The sequence below is a fragment of the Hyperolius riggenbachi genome, chromosome 11 (assembly GCF_040937935.1).
Source record: "Hyperolius riggenbachi isolate aHypRig1 chromosome 11, aHypRig1.pri, whole genome shotgun sequence".
Lineage (NCBI taxonomy): Eukaryota > Metazoa > Chordata > Amphibia > Anura > Hyperoliidae > Hyperolius > Hyperolius riggenbachi.
In genome coordinates this window covers 88,897,295-88,916,122 of record NC_090656.1, presented here as the reverse complement: position 1 = coordinate 88,916,122, position 18,828 = coordinate 88,897,295, and the positions used below count along the sequence as shown (strand labels likewise).

Genomic DNA, 18,828 nt, shown 5'->3' with positions numbered 1-18,828 from the left:
TTGCAACAGTATATTATTAGGTCACCAAGATGATAAGACCAGTGGGGATGAAGAGGGAGACCTTCTTCTTGATGGAGGAGTGCACCAGCCAGGACAGGTGAGTCACTTTGCTGCCGAAAACTCTGCAGAGGCCCTGGGGACCCCAATAAAGTGTGTGCGTGTGTGGAGGGGGGTGCGAGAGGCGGCAGCTGTGTCAGGGCCCTTGGGGCACTTAGCCAGCTGGCCTGTATGGAAGAGCTGGCCTTGCTTATGCCTTTAATAATGGAAAAAACACATTTTTATTGTAGAACATTGGAAATGCTTTAAGCTCAGCTTATTTTGTATCTGTAATATATCTTTAGTTCCTAACCAGCAAAGCTAGGGTATAATTGCCATCACTTACATGGGTGTTCCAGTAGTAATTCCCTTGTAGTAATTTTGGGCTTAAAAGACTAGTCATTTACAAATCATTAGTTAATACACCTTATCAATTTACATTTTCTAGCCAGTTTACATACTTTCTGCAGTTTTTGTTTTTTTTTTAATATAAATTTCATGTATTTGAAACATGCTTTACTGTAACTGATGTTGTCTGTGTTACTGTGGTAGCTGAGTGGATGTGAACTATGAAAAGTTTCCTTTAAATTCATGTTGACCTTATGTCTATGTCTATATTCCTTATGATGGAATAAGTTGCACCCCGTACTCCTTCTTTCGACTTTAGTGGGTATATTCATGAAAGGCGGTAAAACTGCTGTGTGCAGAAAATGCACATAGCGCAACTGGCGTTTTGTACAAAACATGCATGTTACTATATATACTGCATAACGCACATTACACAATTAGCATACATGCATTATAGACGCAATGTACATGTTGTGTTTGCAACAGAAGTTGTGCATTGTGCGCAACACACATTGGGCTTGATGCACTAAACTGTGATAACTCATATCACGGCCGTTTTCGCACGCATTTTCGCGTTCGCGAATTATTGCGTGCAATCGCAAATTATTGCACTCAATCATGTATCTATCTATCATGCTCATTCGCGAATTACCACGCGCAATTGTGAATTTTCGCACAAAACCGATATCGTTTCCGCACGAACATTCACGATTGCGCGCAATAATTCACGATTGTGCTCAATCGCAAAAATGCGCACGGAAACGGCTGTGATATGAGTTATCACGGTTTAGTGAATCAGGCCCATAATGTTGTTTGTGTAAACACCTGTGAAGTTGCTGTGTGCTGTCTGCGCATGGCGATTTGACCATAATTTTGTGAAGATACCCATAAATCTTTTATTGTTTTGTGCCTCCTACTTTTATAGCTCAATCTGAAAATGTAGCCATTTTAGCAGTATGAGAAGTACACTTGTGTCTGTGCAAAGAGCTGTAACCAGCGAGCGCTCATGTGGATGTGAGATGAGGATTGGCAGGAAGGAATATGTCATAGGCAGTGGCATGATGTTAGGAAACGAGAACAGGCAAGAGTGATGCCACAGCAGGGTTTCTTAGTAGCTGACAGGAATGTCCATTTCAAGGAGACAAAGGAACCAAATATAAATCTATATAAAGCATATTTCACACCGCCAAGCTCAGACCAGATTCCAGACAGTAACTATGTGTTAAAAAGGAAGGGGGGGGGGGGGAGGCATCATGGCTACAGAAGAAAATTGGCCATTAAATGAAGCAACAGGAGAATGATATAGCCCAATTATAAGGGAAATATGGAGGTATCAAATCAATTATATGGACGGTTGTATAGATTACAAGTACAGGTCGCAATGAAAAGATATATGATGGCACATAAAGCCTACTGAGATGTATGGAATGGTTTTATAGAGGAAGAGGTTTGACATGGAGGGACAGGAACAATTACATAAAGCAGTTCTATGATGAAGTGGGTGAAAGGATGTCAGACATTAAATAATACCTGGAACACTAAGAAGGTTCTTGCTAGAGGCACATAATGAATTATAACAAGATCAGCCCAAACAGAAGAAGCTGTAACCCAACCAGTGCCAGGAAGAGTGAAGTGGAGGCCATTGTGGAAGTGGAGGGGTTAACAATAAAAGAAATGTAAAATGACATTTGGGAACGCTGTCACTGGGAGTGCACTTTAATCACTGGAAATTGGAGCAGTAATTAAGTATTTAATTTCAGCTTCCAGGCGGTTTTATAGAAGCCTTAACGGCCTTAACTATTGATCATCCCTCCAGATGCCTCAGGGGTTTAGTCACATTGATAAGCAGAGCAGTTTTGTACAACACCGTAAGCTGCGACAAGTTCTGCGAACATCAGACGATGTCTCTTATGACATCCTGTAGCAGCTCCTGAGGGAAACCTTGTAAAGCACAATTTAACCCTTCCGCCTATGGCCACAGCTCTTCAAAGTCCACCTCTGTCTCTCATTAGCACTTTTACATTTCAAACAAACATTTAATCCTCCACCGCTTCACTGCATATGAGAGATCTGTTTCAAATAAACCATCTAAACCTTCCCTTGATTTAAATATGAACATCTTACATTGTCTGTTGCCCTGACACCTATCTGAGAGCGCATCTGCAGCATAAGGGGATAAGTAATGCCACACATTTATCAATCTGCCTGAACAAATGTGTAAGTATCATTTTAAATAATCAGGCATGATTCTCCAACCTGACTGCTTGCCCCACGGGCATGTATGTACCTTCCAGTGACAGTAATTGCTCACTCAGTTTGCCATGCAGGCAGCCAACATAAACCTAATGTACATATGCTGGCTATCATTACATCACTTCTGTTCTATTTTAAAGCTAAGCTGTATAACCTTATTTGAGAAAATCCTACCATAAATAGTAGATGAACCTACAGCAGCCATCTGTGTTACACAGAACTTGCCTTAGAGATGATAAATTGCTATTGGCTAGCACACATCATTGAATGCAATTTATACACTACTTTACCCTAATCATAAAAGGATTCTTACTTACAAAACCTTGACTTAAAAAACTTGACTATGATTTGATAAAATGGATGATAATACACAAATCCATTTTTCCAGCCAATACTATTACGTTGATCAGATCTATTGCCCCCCACATGCCTTATCTAACAACTCTCTATGACTGTTGGGCAATTTAGCAATCAGAAGGGAATTCAGGCATGTTGGAAAATCTCTGTTAGACATGATAGAGGAGTAGAGGCAGGAGATCAATGGCCACATTTAGTCAGGGCTGGATTTTAGTCAAGGCCATATAGGCCATGGCCTAGGGCACCACAGGATCAAGGGTGGGTGGGCAGCAGGCTATACTAGGGGGAAGGGTCACTTGGCTACCTACACTGGAGGGAGGGGGATCATCATGCTATCTATATGGAAGGGGGGAGGGTCATCTGGCTTCATGTACTAGAAGGAAGGGGGGGAGGTGTCATCAGGATACCTATACTGGAGGTAAGAGTGGATCTTCAGGCTACCTTAACTGGGGGAGGGACATCTGGCTACATATACTGGAGGGAAGGGTCAACGGACTACCTATACTGGAGGGGGGCAGCTGCTGACAGTGGGCTTGGACAATAAAAAGTACAAATCTGACCCTGCGTTTAGTGGCTCTGCAGCCAGTGGTACAACATTAGCAGCTCTATAGAATCTTTACTCACTTTCTGCTGAAATCTAGTCCACGCAGATACTTTGGGGGTAGAATTAATCATTCGCTAGTACCCAACTGATATTCAGCTGGGAAGTAACATATCACTTTTCACCTGGCTCTTCACTTCCAGTACACTTGCATTAATTTTACTACTCCAGGAAACCACACACTATATACAGCATCTGCTTCAGCTCTAGGTCGTCGATAAAAGTGTCTTGATGGAGTCCCTAAATGTTCACACCCTTTCCATTGCCTACCCCTCACATCTCAGAGGCCCTTCTTTCAAGGGTTATAAACGTGGACATCTTTATCTTCACACACATAACAAGTGTAACCACAAAACATCTGATCTGAAGGCTGCACCCCTTTAGTGGAGGGTTTGGAGAAGTAGTTGGGGCCCCCTTACACCTCTGGTCACCCCTCAGGTCACAGGGGCTGCTCTCTTATATAGTTACACCCCTGTCTATAAGATATTTGGCAAATTGTCTCAATGGTCCTCATATCTATATAAGCATTGTGCCTGCTTCAGGCACAGACATGGGAAACAGAGATCAGTTACACTGAAAGTTTTCAAGTTTGCGGCTACCGTTTCCCCTGAGAAAAGCTGATGCTTTAAGTGGCACATTGTCCATCCTGCTCCATTATGTTCACATGTATGCCCTGGCTGTCTGGATTTACATGACTGTTCACTGATCTTCCAGAGGAGATTAACTTGGGTGATCAGGCAGAGCTAGCACATTTAGCATTTATTTTACCATGATATCTATCAGATACCATATCTTAAAACACTTTTTTAAATTAAGTTGGTAAACAGGACATTCTCAGTGTTCTCCCCAGAATTGTTTTCAAGCCGGGTTGCATGAAAAAGTGGGGCGCGGTGGGGGAATGCAGGAAACGCACAACTCTACTTACAGATGAGGCGAGCTGATGACAGCCAGGCACTCACCAAAATTAGCCGGGTGCTCACCAAAATTAGCTGGGTGAAGCACCTGCCTAAAAAAATAGGGGAGAACATTGATTCTTCATTTAAAAAAGTGATATCTCAGACATGATAACAGTATACCAAGTTTATTGATATTTTCATAGAAGGCATAGTGCACTCATCTTCATCATTCTAAAGTTCTAGGTCTGAATCACCCCAGAGATACACAAAGTGTATCTAGATGGATAGCTGATGTTTTTCAGATATTTGAACGTGTTTTCTCGGGCCATGCAGTTTCTTCCTACCTGCACGAGACATGCGAATATGTTGACTGCAATACCCTCACAACTGGTTACAGACTTTATATTGTAAGGAAACCCACAAGGATGGGAGATAAAACACACTGTTACTTTGCATGGACTTTCTATTGTATATTAGTACATACTACTGCCCTTACAGGACAGATAGAAGTGGACAACATGCCACTGTGCCAAAGGGAACCCGATGTGAGAAACATATGGGGGTTGACATATTTATTTCCTTTTAAACACTTCACACTGTCTGGCTGTCCTACTGATCCTCTGCCTCTTATACTTTTAGCCATAGACCCCAAACAAGCATCAGATGTTTCTGACTGAAATCTGACAGGATTAGCTGCTTGCTTGCTTCTGGTGTGTGATTCAGGTACTACTGATGCCAGGGAGATCGGCAGGACTGCAAGGCGGCTGATATTGTTTAAAAGGAAATAAATATGGCAGCTTCCATATGTCTCTCACCTTGGGTTCCTTTTAATTGCTAGAGCACACTGCATATGGTCAGCATCAGTGTGGATGGTGGAACCAATATGAACAGAAGGTCTGGACAGAGATCCCACTTCTTGCCTGTTTTGCGGTATGTCCCCTTTATTAGGGCTATAACACTCACCAATGCTCTGTGTGGTTTGTTTATGTAGCATTTACATTGTGAGGTCGTTTGAAGGACAGGATTGAGTCAATGTCCTCTACGAACCCCTGCAGTACAAGTGTCACTACTACATAAAACTGTACATAGAAAATGAAGTTATCAGTGGAACTTGGGAAATCCTTCAGTGCAGATGCTACACTGTTGGAAATCTGATCAGCCCAATGAAAAAAGATTGTTTTATAACACAAGGATTTTCGATCTATAAGAGATCTACCCTGGCCAGGGTGACACTCTCATAAACAATGACTAGCTACCCCAAGTTCTGACAAATCCCAGAAATTAATCAAAATTTGTTGCTAGAACACATTCCGATTTCAGTCTTCTGTGATTCTTGTTAAGAAACATCCCACAAATCTCTAATCCAACTACACATCTACGTCTCAAAGAGTTTATATTGCTCTTTCTCCATCCATTCATACTGCTCTTCAAAAATACACTGCATACATGGCTCCTGTAAGCCTGTCTATATGTGTTCTTTCTCAGTTCCCACAGTGGTTTTATTTCTATTCTCTACTTCTCTGTTTAACTTGTTAGACAGCTTCCTGTAACTGCTGCTTAACTCTCATAGACTAATACAAAGGCTCCATATTGTGGCACAGCTACTTGTTCCAGTCTCACAGATTAATGAGGCAATATTGGCTGTTTCCTATATTCATCACTTGGAGATCTTTTTATGTCTCGGAGGATGAATAAAATACTTGAGCACGGCACAGAAACTGGAAAACACAGAAACGATGTGCTGTACGATCGTTTCCATTAGCTCTCCAACTAGTCTACACATCCCCAGCTGCGCTTGTTCACTTGTTAGGATACATTATTCTTAACACAATGAAGGGTGAAGAGGTGGGAATAATCAATCCCGCCAGGAAAGAGAGGAGACAATACTGAAAAGAACAGAGATAGCTCTAAAAATGGTCCCTTTAAGCAAAAAGCAAAGAATACCGGAAAACGGTGACAGCAAAACAGCTGGTCAAGGTGGAGCAGGTAAAATGAACAAAACAAGTTGGCCATGAATTTATGTGAGAAAAAGAATCTGAGGAATATTGGATAGAGATTGCAGAGTATTCTGAGACTAGTGGAAGGTCCATATAGAAACAAATTAAGGGGTAAACAGAGGTCAACTACTGTGAGAATGTCAATGCTAATAATGCATTTAGAAATATACAATGGTTAAAATAAAGGGTTAATAAGATAGCAGGAAATGTAAGAATGTAAAGAATGAAAGTGATAGGTGACAAAGAGGATGCATGTATAACATATGACAGAACGGTCAGTGGGAAACATGAACAATAGACCTAAATGAGATAAAGGTTACACAAAGGACAATTAGGTCCTGGAGAAATGCACAATTTACAACGCGTTAGATGGTGTCAGAGAGACAGCATTTGGGACAGGGCTGTATGCCTGCCGCTCTTTGGTCACATGACCGATCAGTACACAACGCTGGGGCAGGGGGTCACACATCCTTGTGCTTGGCACGTTCTGCAGCTTAAGCTGTGATCATCAGTTCTGCCACCTAAAAGAAGCAGCAGGTGCAGCCATAAATATTCTCCTGAAGTCAATCAGCTCAGATTATAATGGTGCTGATGAATATGCACGCTGTGGAAACCTGTAAAGTTGAATCTATGTGCATGCATAACAGACAGTGAGATATTCCACTGAATTAATCTTATTCTGACACACAAAAGGTGACATACGGGACGGGGATCTCGGCTCTGTGCAGTGACAACTCCTCAGCACACCAAAATAAACAGAGCAAGTAGGTGGGTGCTTATTTAAAGGAAACCTGTGCTGAGACAAATATAAAAGCTGCCACTGCTGATCTCCTTGCTATAAATGTATGCCTAGCTGTCTTGTGAGTCCCAGGGTTTCTATATTTTCTGAATAACTGATGCAGAATCAACATGTATCCGGTGAAGTCAGACCACCTGATCTGCATTCCTGTCCTGAGACACACAGAGAAGTACTGAAGACAGAGGATTAGCCTGCCAACCAAGATACACCTTTTTTGTAGAAGGTAATAAGCAACAACTGATACTTAAGTTCTTTTGCTACAGGTTTCCTTTAACTATCATCCCACTATGGTCATTCTAAATCCTTCAGGATGAGAAACTGTAGAACAGAGGACATTTGGGGACTTTACAAACAGGGACACCTCTACACAGTGCCCAAATCACAGAGACAGCAGAGGTATCAGCCATCCACCTGTAAGAGCAGGCAAACGTTGCATGGGCAGAGAAGCAGGATGTAAGGTGTGCCCCCTTCATATATCATTGACAAAGCTCCTACATCTTAGCAGCAGCAGAATGCAAGGACAAACCTCTGGGCTCCTAGGGAGCTGCGGAGGAAATAACCAGTCCGCTTACCTTTACTGGAGGAAACCTCTCGGTTAATGTGCATCTTCTTGCCTGCCTCTGCTCCTCCGCGGATCCTTGATCTCTCTCTTCTCTTCCACTTGTACGTCCCAGGAAAACAAAAGACAGCCTGCGAGGTGGGATCAGTAGGAGGGAGACAGGGCTTGCGCTGCCACTTCTGGGTCTCCTATATCCTTGGCTCCAGTCAGAAGACCCCAGAGAGAAGGGGCGCAGGTGGCAGCAGCAGGTAGCCTAGGTAGCTCCTGTGTGCAGATCAGAGTGTCAATGAATGAGGATGTGTAGCAAGAAGCCAACCTCTCTCAATGCTCTTCCTCTGTGTCTCTTCCTTCGCTGTGACTTGTTTTCTCTCTTACATACACATGCTGCTGGCTGCTGGCAGGAGCTGAAACTGCACACACACACACATACACACTTACACGCACGCACACACAGATAGGCTCAGACAAGCACACATCTCTGTACAATGTGTTGTATTATTTTACCTTGGCACCTGGAAAACAGGCAGAAGAGGTGTTCTGGGAGCCAAACCTAATTACATATTTGTTTGTCAGCTAACACTGTCAATAAAAGCACATCCTTGTACAATTACTGTTTCTGCTGAAATAATAAAGGCTTTCAAACTGCTGCTTTGCCATTCATAGAAATTACTCAAGCGACAGCACAAGGGTCATTGACATATTATGTAAATAAAATAAATAATAACTGCAACAAGCATAATGATACAAAGATATGGCTCGTTACTATTCACATCACTGACATGGCACATGTCTATTAGTTCACACAAACAAGGCAGACAGTGGCATAGCTAAGGAGCTGTGGGCCCCGATGCAAGTTTTACAATGGGGCCCCCCAAGCACTCTATACATAACAATTGGTACGGCGCACCAAAACCTGCCAATGGCAACTACAGTGTCAGAGGTGCAAGAAGGGGATGGGGAACAGTTTGTTAATGATTACCACTATTCAAAGTATCTATAGAAGTGATTATTATGAGCTCAGGACCAATAGAGTTGCTAATACTGCAGTTGAGGGAGGGTCCTTCGGGGCCCCTCTGGCCCAAGGGCCCCGATGCGGTAGCAACCTCTGCAACCCCTATTGCTACATCCCTGGAGGCAGACAAAACCAGCGCAAGAAAAACTGGAGCAGACGTCCAGATCAACGGTTCTGATCGGTCGTCTTTCATTTATGCACCAGAAATATTTTGATCAATCTGCCCCACTGAGCATGGTTTTTCTGAGTCACAAAACTCATCTATTTGCAAGTCCCCAAAAAGACTATTTATGTGCCTATTCATACTGGGACGATTTGTGGCGTTTTCCAGCACTTTTCTTATTTCCGGCAATCAACAAAGAGTGGTGAACAATGTATCCCTATGGGATCATTCACACTGGAAATCGCAAATGCGCTGCATGTAGTATTTTTGGAGCGATCGTGATTTCATTTAAAGGGCCACTATCGCGAAAAAATTGCAAAATGTAAAATATATGTAAACATACTAATAAGAACTATGTTTCATCCAGAGTAAAATGAGCCATAAATGACTTTTCTCCTATGTTGCTGTCACTTACAGAAGGTAGTAGAGATCTGACAGAACTGACAGTTTTTGGACTAGTCCATCTCTTCATGGAGGATTCTCAGCAAGGCTTTTAATCTTTATAAAGTTATTCCCTGAAAAGGATTTATGCAATTCTGGCTAACCTGGACAGAGCAACTGCTATTCACTAAATGCTTTTGAAAATAAACAAAACCCTTTAAATCCCCCATGAGAAGATGGGCTAGTCCAAAACCTGTTGGTTCTGTCATACTTCTACTTCCTACTGTAAGTGACAGCAACATAGGAGAAAAGTAATTTATGGCTCATTTTACTCTGGAAGAAACTTACTTCTTATCTGTAGAGGTTTACATGTATTTTAAATTTTACGATTTTAATAATAGTGGTCCTTTAATGAATGAAAATCAGTGTACCAGCTCAAGTGTGAACAAATGCAAAATCATGATCACAATCACTAGGCGATTACGTTATGCTATTGCAGGTGTGAAGCGGCGCCATTAACTGACTTCGAAACCAACCTGTCCTAGTGTATGTTCCAATGTGGTAAGGACATTAGGCAGTCCGTTACTTGGCAGAATAGAACACGAGTACAGTAATTGCATCTATGTTCTACGTAAAGCCATAGGGAATATGTCAACACTGCATGAATATTGGAGTATTAAGTTGTAGTTAACCAGTTTTGCCTACCTATGTTTTCCCTTGCTCATGCATAAGATAAACGGAGCATATCATAAGGAAGAAACATCTAAAATAACATTCACTTAAAACTGACATTTCATGATTAAACCCAAATTCAAAACATGGGAACAAAGTTTGTTGCAATTCTCCTCTTTTTGTATACTGCTTATAAGAGTTCTACTCAGTTACAGCAATTCAGCAAAGTCTCCGTTATCCGGAATTCAGGCATCCGGAAATCTCAACTAAATGGCATGCCTGAGGGGGGTAACAGGGACAGTGCTTTGCGGGGTTTGCAGGACATTGTAGGGCAGAACATAATTACCGATCCTGCAGGTGCTGTCCTCTACACTTCCAGCAGCTCCCATCGGCTTTCTGACCTCCATGCACAACTCCTGGTGTGTCACCTGACCCAATGCAGGTCAGATGACATGCCGGGAGCCGTAACACAGGGGATGCCGAAAAGCCGCTAGGAGCTACAGGAAGAGTAGAAGACGGCACCTGGAGGCTCGGTAATTATTTTCTGACGCACAAGGAAGGGTTGTGATTTTTCAGTTGGTTGCTCAATAAACCGGCAAGCACACATATCCGGCATCAGGCATCAGGCAATCCCCACCCGTGCAGGATAAAGGGAACTTTGCTGTATGTAGTTGACCCTTTCAGCACCGACATGGTTGAAATCTATGTCATGCTTGTGACTGTGAGCCTCTGAGATTTTACTGACCACCGTCTGCTCCCTCCTGTAGTGATCAGGTGCGCTCAAGGCAAGACATTAAAGTGTCAATTGACAGCTTAATCTCCTGGCATTGATCAGGAGCCAAATAGTTGTGGCTCCTGATCAATGCTAGGAGATTGGGCTGTCAATTGACACTTTAATGTCTTGCCTGATCACTACCATCGCTGGTGATTGTAGTGATCATATAGGTAAACAAGCGCTTCACCTGTCCAAGTTCCCTCAAGGATCGCTGCGCACGTCTGTCCTTCTTGGCAGCCAGTCTGTCAGATGCAGGCAATTAGCCTGCACCTGCATGTTCGAGCCATCCCTGACGGGTTTTCCCCTTCAGGTACTGGCTTTCTTGTTAATTACCTTGCAGGTGCGGGGACCGTTGGACTGGCCGCGCCAATTGGAGAGGAGCCAGGCAGTATAAAAGGGTCGGCTGCTCGGATCCTGCAGCCGACTGAAGCACCAGCGTCTCTTCCCTCAGCACGCTTACATCTGAGATGGACGTAGTCGCAGCAGTGCTGCGAAGGTCGCGCGAGGAAGACGGCGAGGAGTGGCTACGTGAGCTGCTCGCACACGCGAGCAGCGAGTCAGCGGCAATGGCGGCGCCTCCTGCGCCGCCGGAACAAGGCACGGAATTTGCCTCTCCTCAACCTCTTGTGCGTGAGCGGAGCTCTAGCAGAGAGGGCGACGAGGAGGAGGCTCGCCGGGAATGGGCCCATGAGAGACCGGCATCCAGCCAGGCTCAGGCGGAGCCAGAGGAGGGGTTATTCCGCCATGCGGGTATGGGAAAGAGGCCAAGGAAGGCAAGGAGGGTGTTCTCTCCGCCCCCTCAACGCACGTACACACCAAAAGCCAAACCTGCACTGCAGAAAGGAAAAAAGTCTGGAGGAAGCAGGGGCCAGTCCAGGCTGCCCCAGGCAGCCGTCCAGCACGTCGTAAGCACAGCTGATGCGCAGCAGGAAGCCATTGCTGAAGGTAGCCGAGCGGAGGTTCAGCAGGCATCAGGAGGGTCCCCTTCTGTTCCCCCATTGGGTGAGTGTGGCTCTAGTCAATCTTTACATGTGATTACTGAACGTTTGGATGCTTTGTTTGGAATGTTTAGCTCTCTAGCAGAAACTGTCAAGTTACAGGCTGGGAATCAGCAGGCAGGACCTGGTGGGGCTACACCTTCCCCAGCACCTGTTTGGCTTCCGTCAGCACAGTTAGCAGCTTCAGGGGGTAACACTCCTCAGCTGTTAGCGGGGATTGCGGAAACGCACTACAAGGAGGCGTTACCTTGCGCCCCTTCTCCGCTAGGTTTCCATTTAAGCCTTACTGTAAAGGAGAGAATTTGGAAAGGCGAATGTGTGGATATTTTGTCCCTTTTGCCTCATTACAAAGACTTAGGTAGCAAAGAAAAGAAGGAAGGTGAGGAAGAGAGGAAGCGACCAGTTTTGCGCACTTTCGCTAATTGGTTGCAGGGGTTTCTAGTTTATTCTGCTGTAGTGATTGAAAAGAAGCCTGAGCTAGCGCCAGGTCTTCTCCAGCACATGGACATCATACACGAGGCTTATAGGCAATTTGGCGGTTATGCTTGGTTGAATTACGACGAGGCATTTCGTCAAAGAATGACGGTTCATTCCTCTTTGGCATGGGGGACGAAGGAAGTGGCCCTTTGGCTGGGTTATATGCTGCCGCAGCGATCTGCAGTCGCAAAGGCCGCTCCTGGTTCTCCTTCCGGGAACTTTAAAAAGGGCATTTGTTTTGCCTTTAACGAGAATCAGTGTAAGTTCTTGTCGAACTGTAGGTATAAGCACGAGTGTAACAGCTGCAGTGGGGCTCATCCTGCGTTTCGCTGCCATAAGAAAGTTTCCCACGGCCAAGGCAGCAGCAACAAGGAGCCCTTTCTTAAGGGCACCGACTCCAGTGAGAGTTCTAGATATGCTGCACTGGTTAAACAGCTATCCAAGGCAGGAGAGCAGCCGCCTTCTTTATGATGGCTTCACCAGAGGCTTTGAGATCCCCCCTTTTACTGGGCAGGGTTGTACAGTCGTTCCGAACCTGAAGTCAGTGTTACGCTTCCCGCAAGTAGCCTTTAAGAAGATATGCAAGGAGGTGTTAGCGGGGAGGGTAGCGGGCCCATTTTCCGCTCCTCCTTTTAATAATTTTAGGATTTCACCGTTAGGTGTAGTACCAAAGAAATCGCCTAATGAGTTTAGGTTAATACATCACCTGTCCTTCCCCAAGGACGATTCCTTAAACGATTGTGTTAATAAAGATGTAATCTCTGTCTCATACTTAACTTTTGATCAGACACTGGCAGTTATAAGAAAGTTTGGTAAGGGGGCCATGTTGGCCAAAACAGACATTCAGTCGGCATTCAGATTGTTACCCATCATGCCGGACGGTTTCAGTTCTTTAGGTTTTTGTTTTGCAGGTGACTATTACTTTGACAAGTGCCTGCCAATGGGCTGTGCCCTTTCGTGTTTTTATTTTGAAACATTTTCTACTTTTTTGGAGTGGGTAGTCAGGCAGCGTATTGTACACGGTGCAGTAGTGCATTACTTAGATGATTTTTTTAATGATTGGTCCGGCTGATTCCCACATATGCCAGCAGGTTTTGGACACCTTTAAATGCACTATGGATGAATTCGGAGTGCCTTTAGCCCCTGATAAAACTGTTCTTCCCACTACTACGCTAGAATTCTTGGGAATAACTATTGATACGGTGAACATGGAATTTAGATTGCCTGAGTCTAAGATTTTTTGCTTAAAAAGGCTTATAAACGAGTTGATGTCAAAAGAGAAAGCAACGGTAAAAGCGATCCAATCGCTTTTGGGTCACCTGGCGTTTGCTTCCAGAATTATGCCAGTCGGTAGAGTTTTTTTCCAGAAGATTAGCTTTGGCGATATCAGGTTTTACGTCCCCTTGTCAGCATGTTCGCTTGGTCAAGGATATAAAAGATGATTTGGCGGTTTGGCAGGAATTTTTAGTTTTGTTTAATGGCAGGTCCTTATGGCAGCAGGAGTTCGTGCTGGATACTGACATGTCTTTTTGTATGGATGCGGCTGGTTCGGTAGGCTATGGAGCATTTTGGTTGGGTCATTGGTCCGCCGGTAGCTGGCCTAAGAGCTGGCATGAGTCTGGCTTAGTAAGAAACGTTTTGCTTTTGGAATTATTCCCAGTGATAGTCTCCCTGGCTTTATGGGGTAAGCAATTTGAAAACAAGAGGATCATGGTGCAGACTGACAACAAAGGTGTAATGTTTGCCATAAATTGCCTGTCAGCAAAATCAGCCCAGGTGGTTGGTTTGTTTAGACATATGGTTTTTCTCTGCCTTAAGTATAACATCTGGTTGAAAGCATCTTATTTGCCGGGAAAAGTTAATTACATTGCTGACTCCCTGTCTCGCCAACAGTGGACCTCATTCAGGCTGGCGGCTCCGGGAGAGGATGCGGTGGGAACCCCTTGCCCAGAATATCTTTGGAGGCTAATTTGAGCAGAATCCAGGAGGTTGTTAAGAATTCTATTGCGCCAACTACCTGGACAAGCTATGCTACGGCTTGGAGTAAGTGGTGTAGTTTTTCAAACAATGTGCATGTTTCTCCAGTAGCATGCGGGCCGGAAGTGTTTCTATCATTCATATGTGCGGAATTGGATGCGGGTGCTTCCTATAGTCGTATTCTTAGGCTATTGGCAGGTGTTTCGTTTTTTAGACGATTGGCACAATCAACTGTGCATAAAGATTTTGCGGTGGTTGCGCAATTTTTGAAGGGTCTGGGCAGAAAATTAAGCAGGACCCCGGATTCACGTAGGCCTGTGTCCTTCAGGATGTTGGGAGACTTGTTTAGAGTTTTGGTTAAGGTTTGTTTGAACGAATATGAGTGTTCTTTATTTAAAGCAGCATTTGCGCTGGCTTTCTTCGGGGCGCTGCGCATTTCAGAGATGGTGGCAGCAAATAAGCATAGCAATTCTAACCTGTGGTCTGATCATGTTAGGTTGTATGAGGACAGTGTTCTTGTTTATATATGCAAATCTAAAACTGATCAAACGGGCAGAGGAGCTTGGCTCCGCCTTGGCAGGTTGGAGGGCTCAGCTTGCTGTCCATATAGGGCGGTACAGAGCTATCTGAGAGTCAAGCCAGAGTCTCTTTCATTCTTAGTGCACAGTAATGGCATCCCAGTCTCATCGTTCCAGTTCCGGGCGATTTTTAAAAAATGCCTGGTTCTGTTGGGATTGCAGGACTTTCATTTCACGGCTCACTCCTTCAGGATCGGGGCTGCCACAGAGGCAGCTAAGCTGGGGCTATCAGATGCAGATATTCAAAGGATTGGTAGGTGGGAGTCCAACAGATTTAAATTATATGTGAGACCTAACCTATATGTTAATTAATTCACAGGTCGCAAATTTATAATCTGGGTGGTCAGCCACTCTTTTGTTTACTGGGCAAGGAGGAGAGCCCGCTTCCGCCCTTATTCGGAGAACCTGTTCCTTGATCCTGCCAAATTCACAGTGCTGTGGCAAGGTACTCGTGGTCTCCTCTGGGACGGCCTTTTTGATTTGATTTTAAAAAAAAGTAAGACGTGGCCTGCGCCTGACTGCCTTATACTACATGCAGGAGGCAATGACATTGGGAAACGTAACACAATTGAGCTCATGAATAAAGTGAAGCATGATTTTCATCAGCTTGCTGTGCAGCTGCCTCACACCATTCTGATTTTCTCGGAAGTGATCCCCCGGTTGGTGTGGTTTAACAATCAGTCGAAGTTTATGGATAAAATCCGCAAAAGACTGAATAGATTCATGCATAAGATTGTTCGAGATATTGGTGGTTTATCACTCCGTCACGTGGAGTTGGAGGAGTCGGTGGCAGGCCTCTATCGGCCGGATGGTGTGCATTTATCCGAAATTGGCACTGATATTTTCAATGCGAATTTGCATTCGGTCATTGAGAAGGCCGCGGTGTTGGGGGCCCAGTTCGGCTAGGCCGCTCTGGTCGGTTGGGTAATGTCACCCCTGCGGGCGGACATTTGCTGATTAAAATGTTTGTGTTATTGTTGGTATGTTAAATAAACAAAATTCATTTGGTATTAGTTATTAACTTTTGGTTACCCCAAAAATAAATGGCCGCGGCCTTTTCGCCAATTGTGTGTGTGTATTTCTTCATAGGTAAGAGTTAGTATTGTAGAGTTATATATACATGTAAATGGGATGTGCGATAACATGTCAGATGCAGGCAATTAGCCTGCACCTGCATGTTCGAGCCATCCCTGACGGGTTTTCCCCTTCAGGTACTGGCTTTCTTGTTAATTACCTTGCAGGTGCGGGGACCGTTGGACTGGCCGCGCCAATTGGAGAGGAGCCAGGCAGTATAAAAGGGTCGGCTGCTCGGATCCTGCAGCCGACTGAAGCACCAGCGTCTCTTCCCCCCCCCCCCCCCCCCCTATGTGTCGTTCCCCGTCGTGGCCACTTGGGGTACCATATGGGTAATGTCACCCCTGCGGGCGGACATTTGCTGATTAAAATGTTTGTGTTATTGTTGGTATGTTAAATAAACAAAATTCATTTGGTATTAGTTATTAACTTTTGGTTACCCCAAAAATAAATGGCCGCGGCCTTTTCGCCAATTGTGTGTGTGTATTTCTTCATAGGTAAGAGTTAGTATTGTAGAGTTATATATACATGTAAATGGGATGTGCGATAACATGTACTGGAGCATGCATCGGTCTGGCTTGATGATGTCACACAGCCAGTACGGGGCTGGCTGCTGTGATGCCTGCTCATCACTGGAGAAGGGGAAAGGTAAGCAAGAATATTCACCCAGCATCGCTTCCTGCTGCCGATCTCTGCATGGGGGGAGGTAGGGCCACTAGACTACCAGGGAATGTTTCAGGAAGGGGGGGGGGGGGGCACTAGATTACCAGGGGTTATTTAAAGGTGATGGAGGGTCACTGGATCCCCAGAGAATTTAGATCCTCTGTTCCTTGCTGGGGGAATAACATGCCGGCCCTGATAGGGTTAAACATCAATAAATGGTTAAAGTGGACCTGAACTCAGAAATTCCTCTCTGCTCTAATAACCTTTAAAGAAAAAGATTTTTTTTGTTGCAGCTGATACAAATCCTGCAATAAATCAGCAGCGTATCCACTTCCTGCTTTCATGGAAGCAGACATATTGTTAACATCCTGTGTTTACAAATTAACTGCTCTGCCATGGCGGATGAGATTCCTGAGATAGCACAGCTGAGAGATCAAATTAGAATGGTGACACAGATGAGAGGGAATTAGACAGGCTAAGCTCTTTAAATACATACAAGATGCATTTATCTATGTTTTTCTTCTGCCCTGTGCAAGAATTCAGTTCAGGTCCACTTTAAAGACTTATGAGAATCAGGAGATTAGTAAAGGCAACTTTGTAGACCTCTGGGTGTCTCCAGGAGACAGATGTACACTACACTAGTAGAGTTGGGCCGAACCTCCGATTTTAGGTTCGCGAACCGGGTTCGCGAACTTCCGCGGAAGGTTCGGTTCGCGTTAAAGTTCGCGAACCGCAATAGACTTCAATGGGGATGCGAACTTTGAAAAAAAAAAATAATTATGCTGGCCACAAAAGTGATGGAAAAGATGTTTCAAGGGGTCTAACACCTGGAGGGGGGCATGGCGGAGTGGGATACACGCCAAAAGTCCCCGGGAAAAATCTGGATTTGACGAAAAGCAGCGTTTTAAGGGCAGAAATCACATTGAATGCTAAATGACAGGCCTAAAGTGCTTTAAAACATCTTGCATGTGTATACATCAATCAGGTAGTGTAATTAAGGTACTGCTTCACACTGACACACCAAACTCCACTGAACAGAACAGGTATGCAGTGGCGGGTTCACTAAACAGGTATACAGTGGCGGGTCCACTGAACAGAACAGGTATGCAGTGGCGGGTTCACTGAACAGGTATGCAGTGGTGGGTTCACAGAACAGGTATGCAGTGGCAGCAGGATCACTGAACAGGTATGCAGTGGTGGGTGGGTTCACAGAACAGGTATGCAGTGGTGGGTTCACAGAACAGGTATGCAGTGGCAGGATCACTGAACAGGTATGCAGTGGTGGTGGGTGGGTTCACAGAACAAGTATGCAGTGGCAGGATCACTGAACAGGTATGCAGTGGTGGGTGGGTTCACAGAACAGGTATGCAGTGGCAGCAGGATCACTGAACAGGTATGCAGTGGTGGGTGGGTTCACAGAACAGGTATGCAGTGGTGGGTTCACAGAACAGGTATGCAGTGGCAGGATCACTGAACAGGTATGCAGTGGTGGTGGGTGGGTTCACAGAACAAGTATGCAGTGGCAGAATCACTGAACAGGTATGCAGTGGTGGGTGGGTTCACAGAACAGGTATGCAGTGGCAGCAGGATCACTGAACAGGTATGCAGTGGTGGTGGGTGGGTTCACAGAACAGGTATGCAGTGGCAGGATCACTGAACAGGTATGCAGTGGCAGGATCACAGTACAGGTATGCAGTGGGCTGAGGGCTCACTGAACAGAACAGGTATGCAGCCAGGAAGAAGTTAAGCCTAACTAATCTTTCCCTATATGAGAGACTGCAGCAGCTCGCCCTACTCTCACTAATGCAGGCACACGAGTGGCCGTAATGGCCGCCGCTGCCTGCCTTATATAAGGGGGGTGGGGCTCCAGGGGCTAGTGTAGCCTAATTGGCTACACTGGGCCTGCTGACTGTGATGTAGAGGGTCAAAGTTGACCCTCAGGTGCATTATGGGGCGAACCGAACTTCTTCCGCAAAACGTTCGCGTGCGGTACCCGCACGCGAACCACCTAAGTTCGCGCGAACCGTTCGGCCCAACTCTATACACTAGTACAGTTTAACAGAGCACTAGGATGAAAAACTGTAAACTTTAAATGTCATGTGTGCAAGGTGCATGTCTGTCCCTGAGTAAATTACACTGTTAATTACTTTGTACCCGTGTTGTGGTTATTGACAAAAGGTTTATTAGTCTGGTTTTGGACTACACTATCTCC

The 18,828-nt window shown here is 44.9% G+C and overlaps 1 protein-coding gene across 16 annotated transcripts in view; it reads right to left on the bottom strand.

The window, feature by feature from the left end:
* SYT7 (synaptotagmin 7) overlaps positions 1-18,828 on the bottom strand; it is a 945,664-nt gene that overhangs the window by 648,588 nt on the left and 278,248 nt on the right. For 9 of the 16 annotated variants that reach the window (XM_068261178.1, XM_068261176.1, XM_068261179.1 and 6 more), the window contains one exon: positions 7,860-8,110. The exons of 6 other annotated variants lie outside the window; for them this stretch is intronic. In XM_068261178.1, the coding sequence (XP_068117279.1) occupies positions 7,860-7,893 (34 nt within the window). In that variant the 5' untranslated portion in view covers positions 7,894-8,110. Of the gene's footprint in view, positions 1-7,859; positions 8,223-18,828 lie in introns of those variants that run through there. One more of the 16 variants, XM_068261183.1, reaches the window with a different exon arrangement.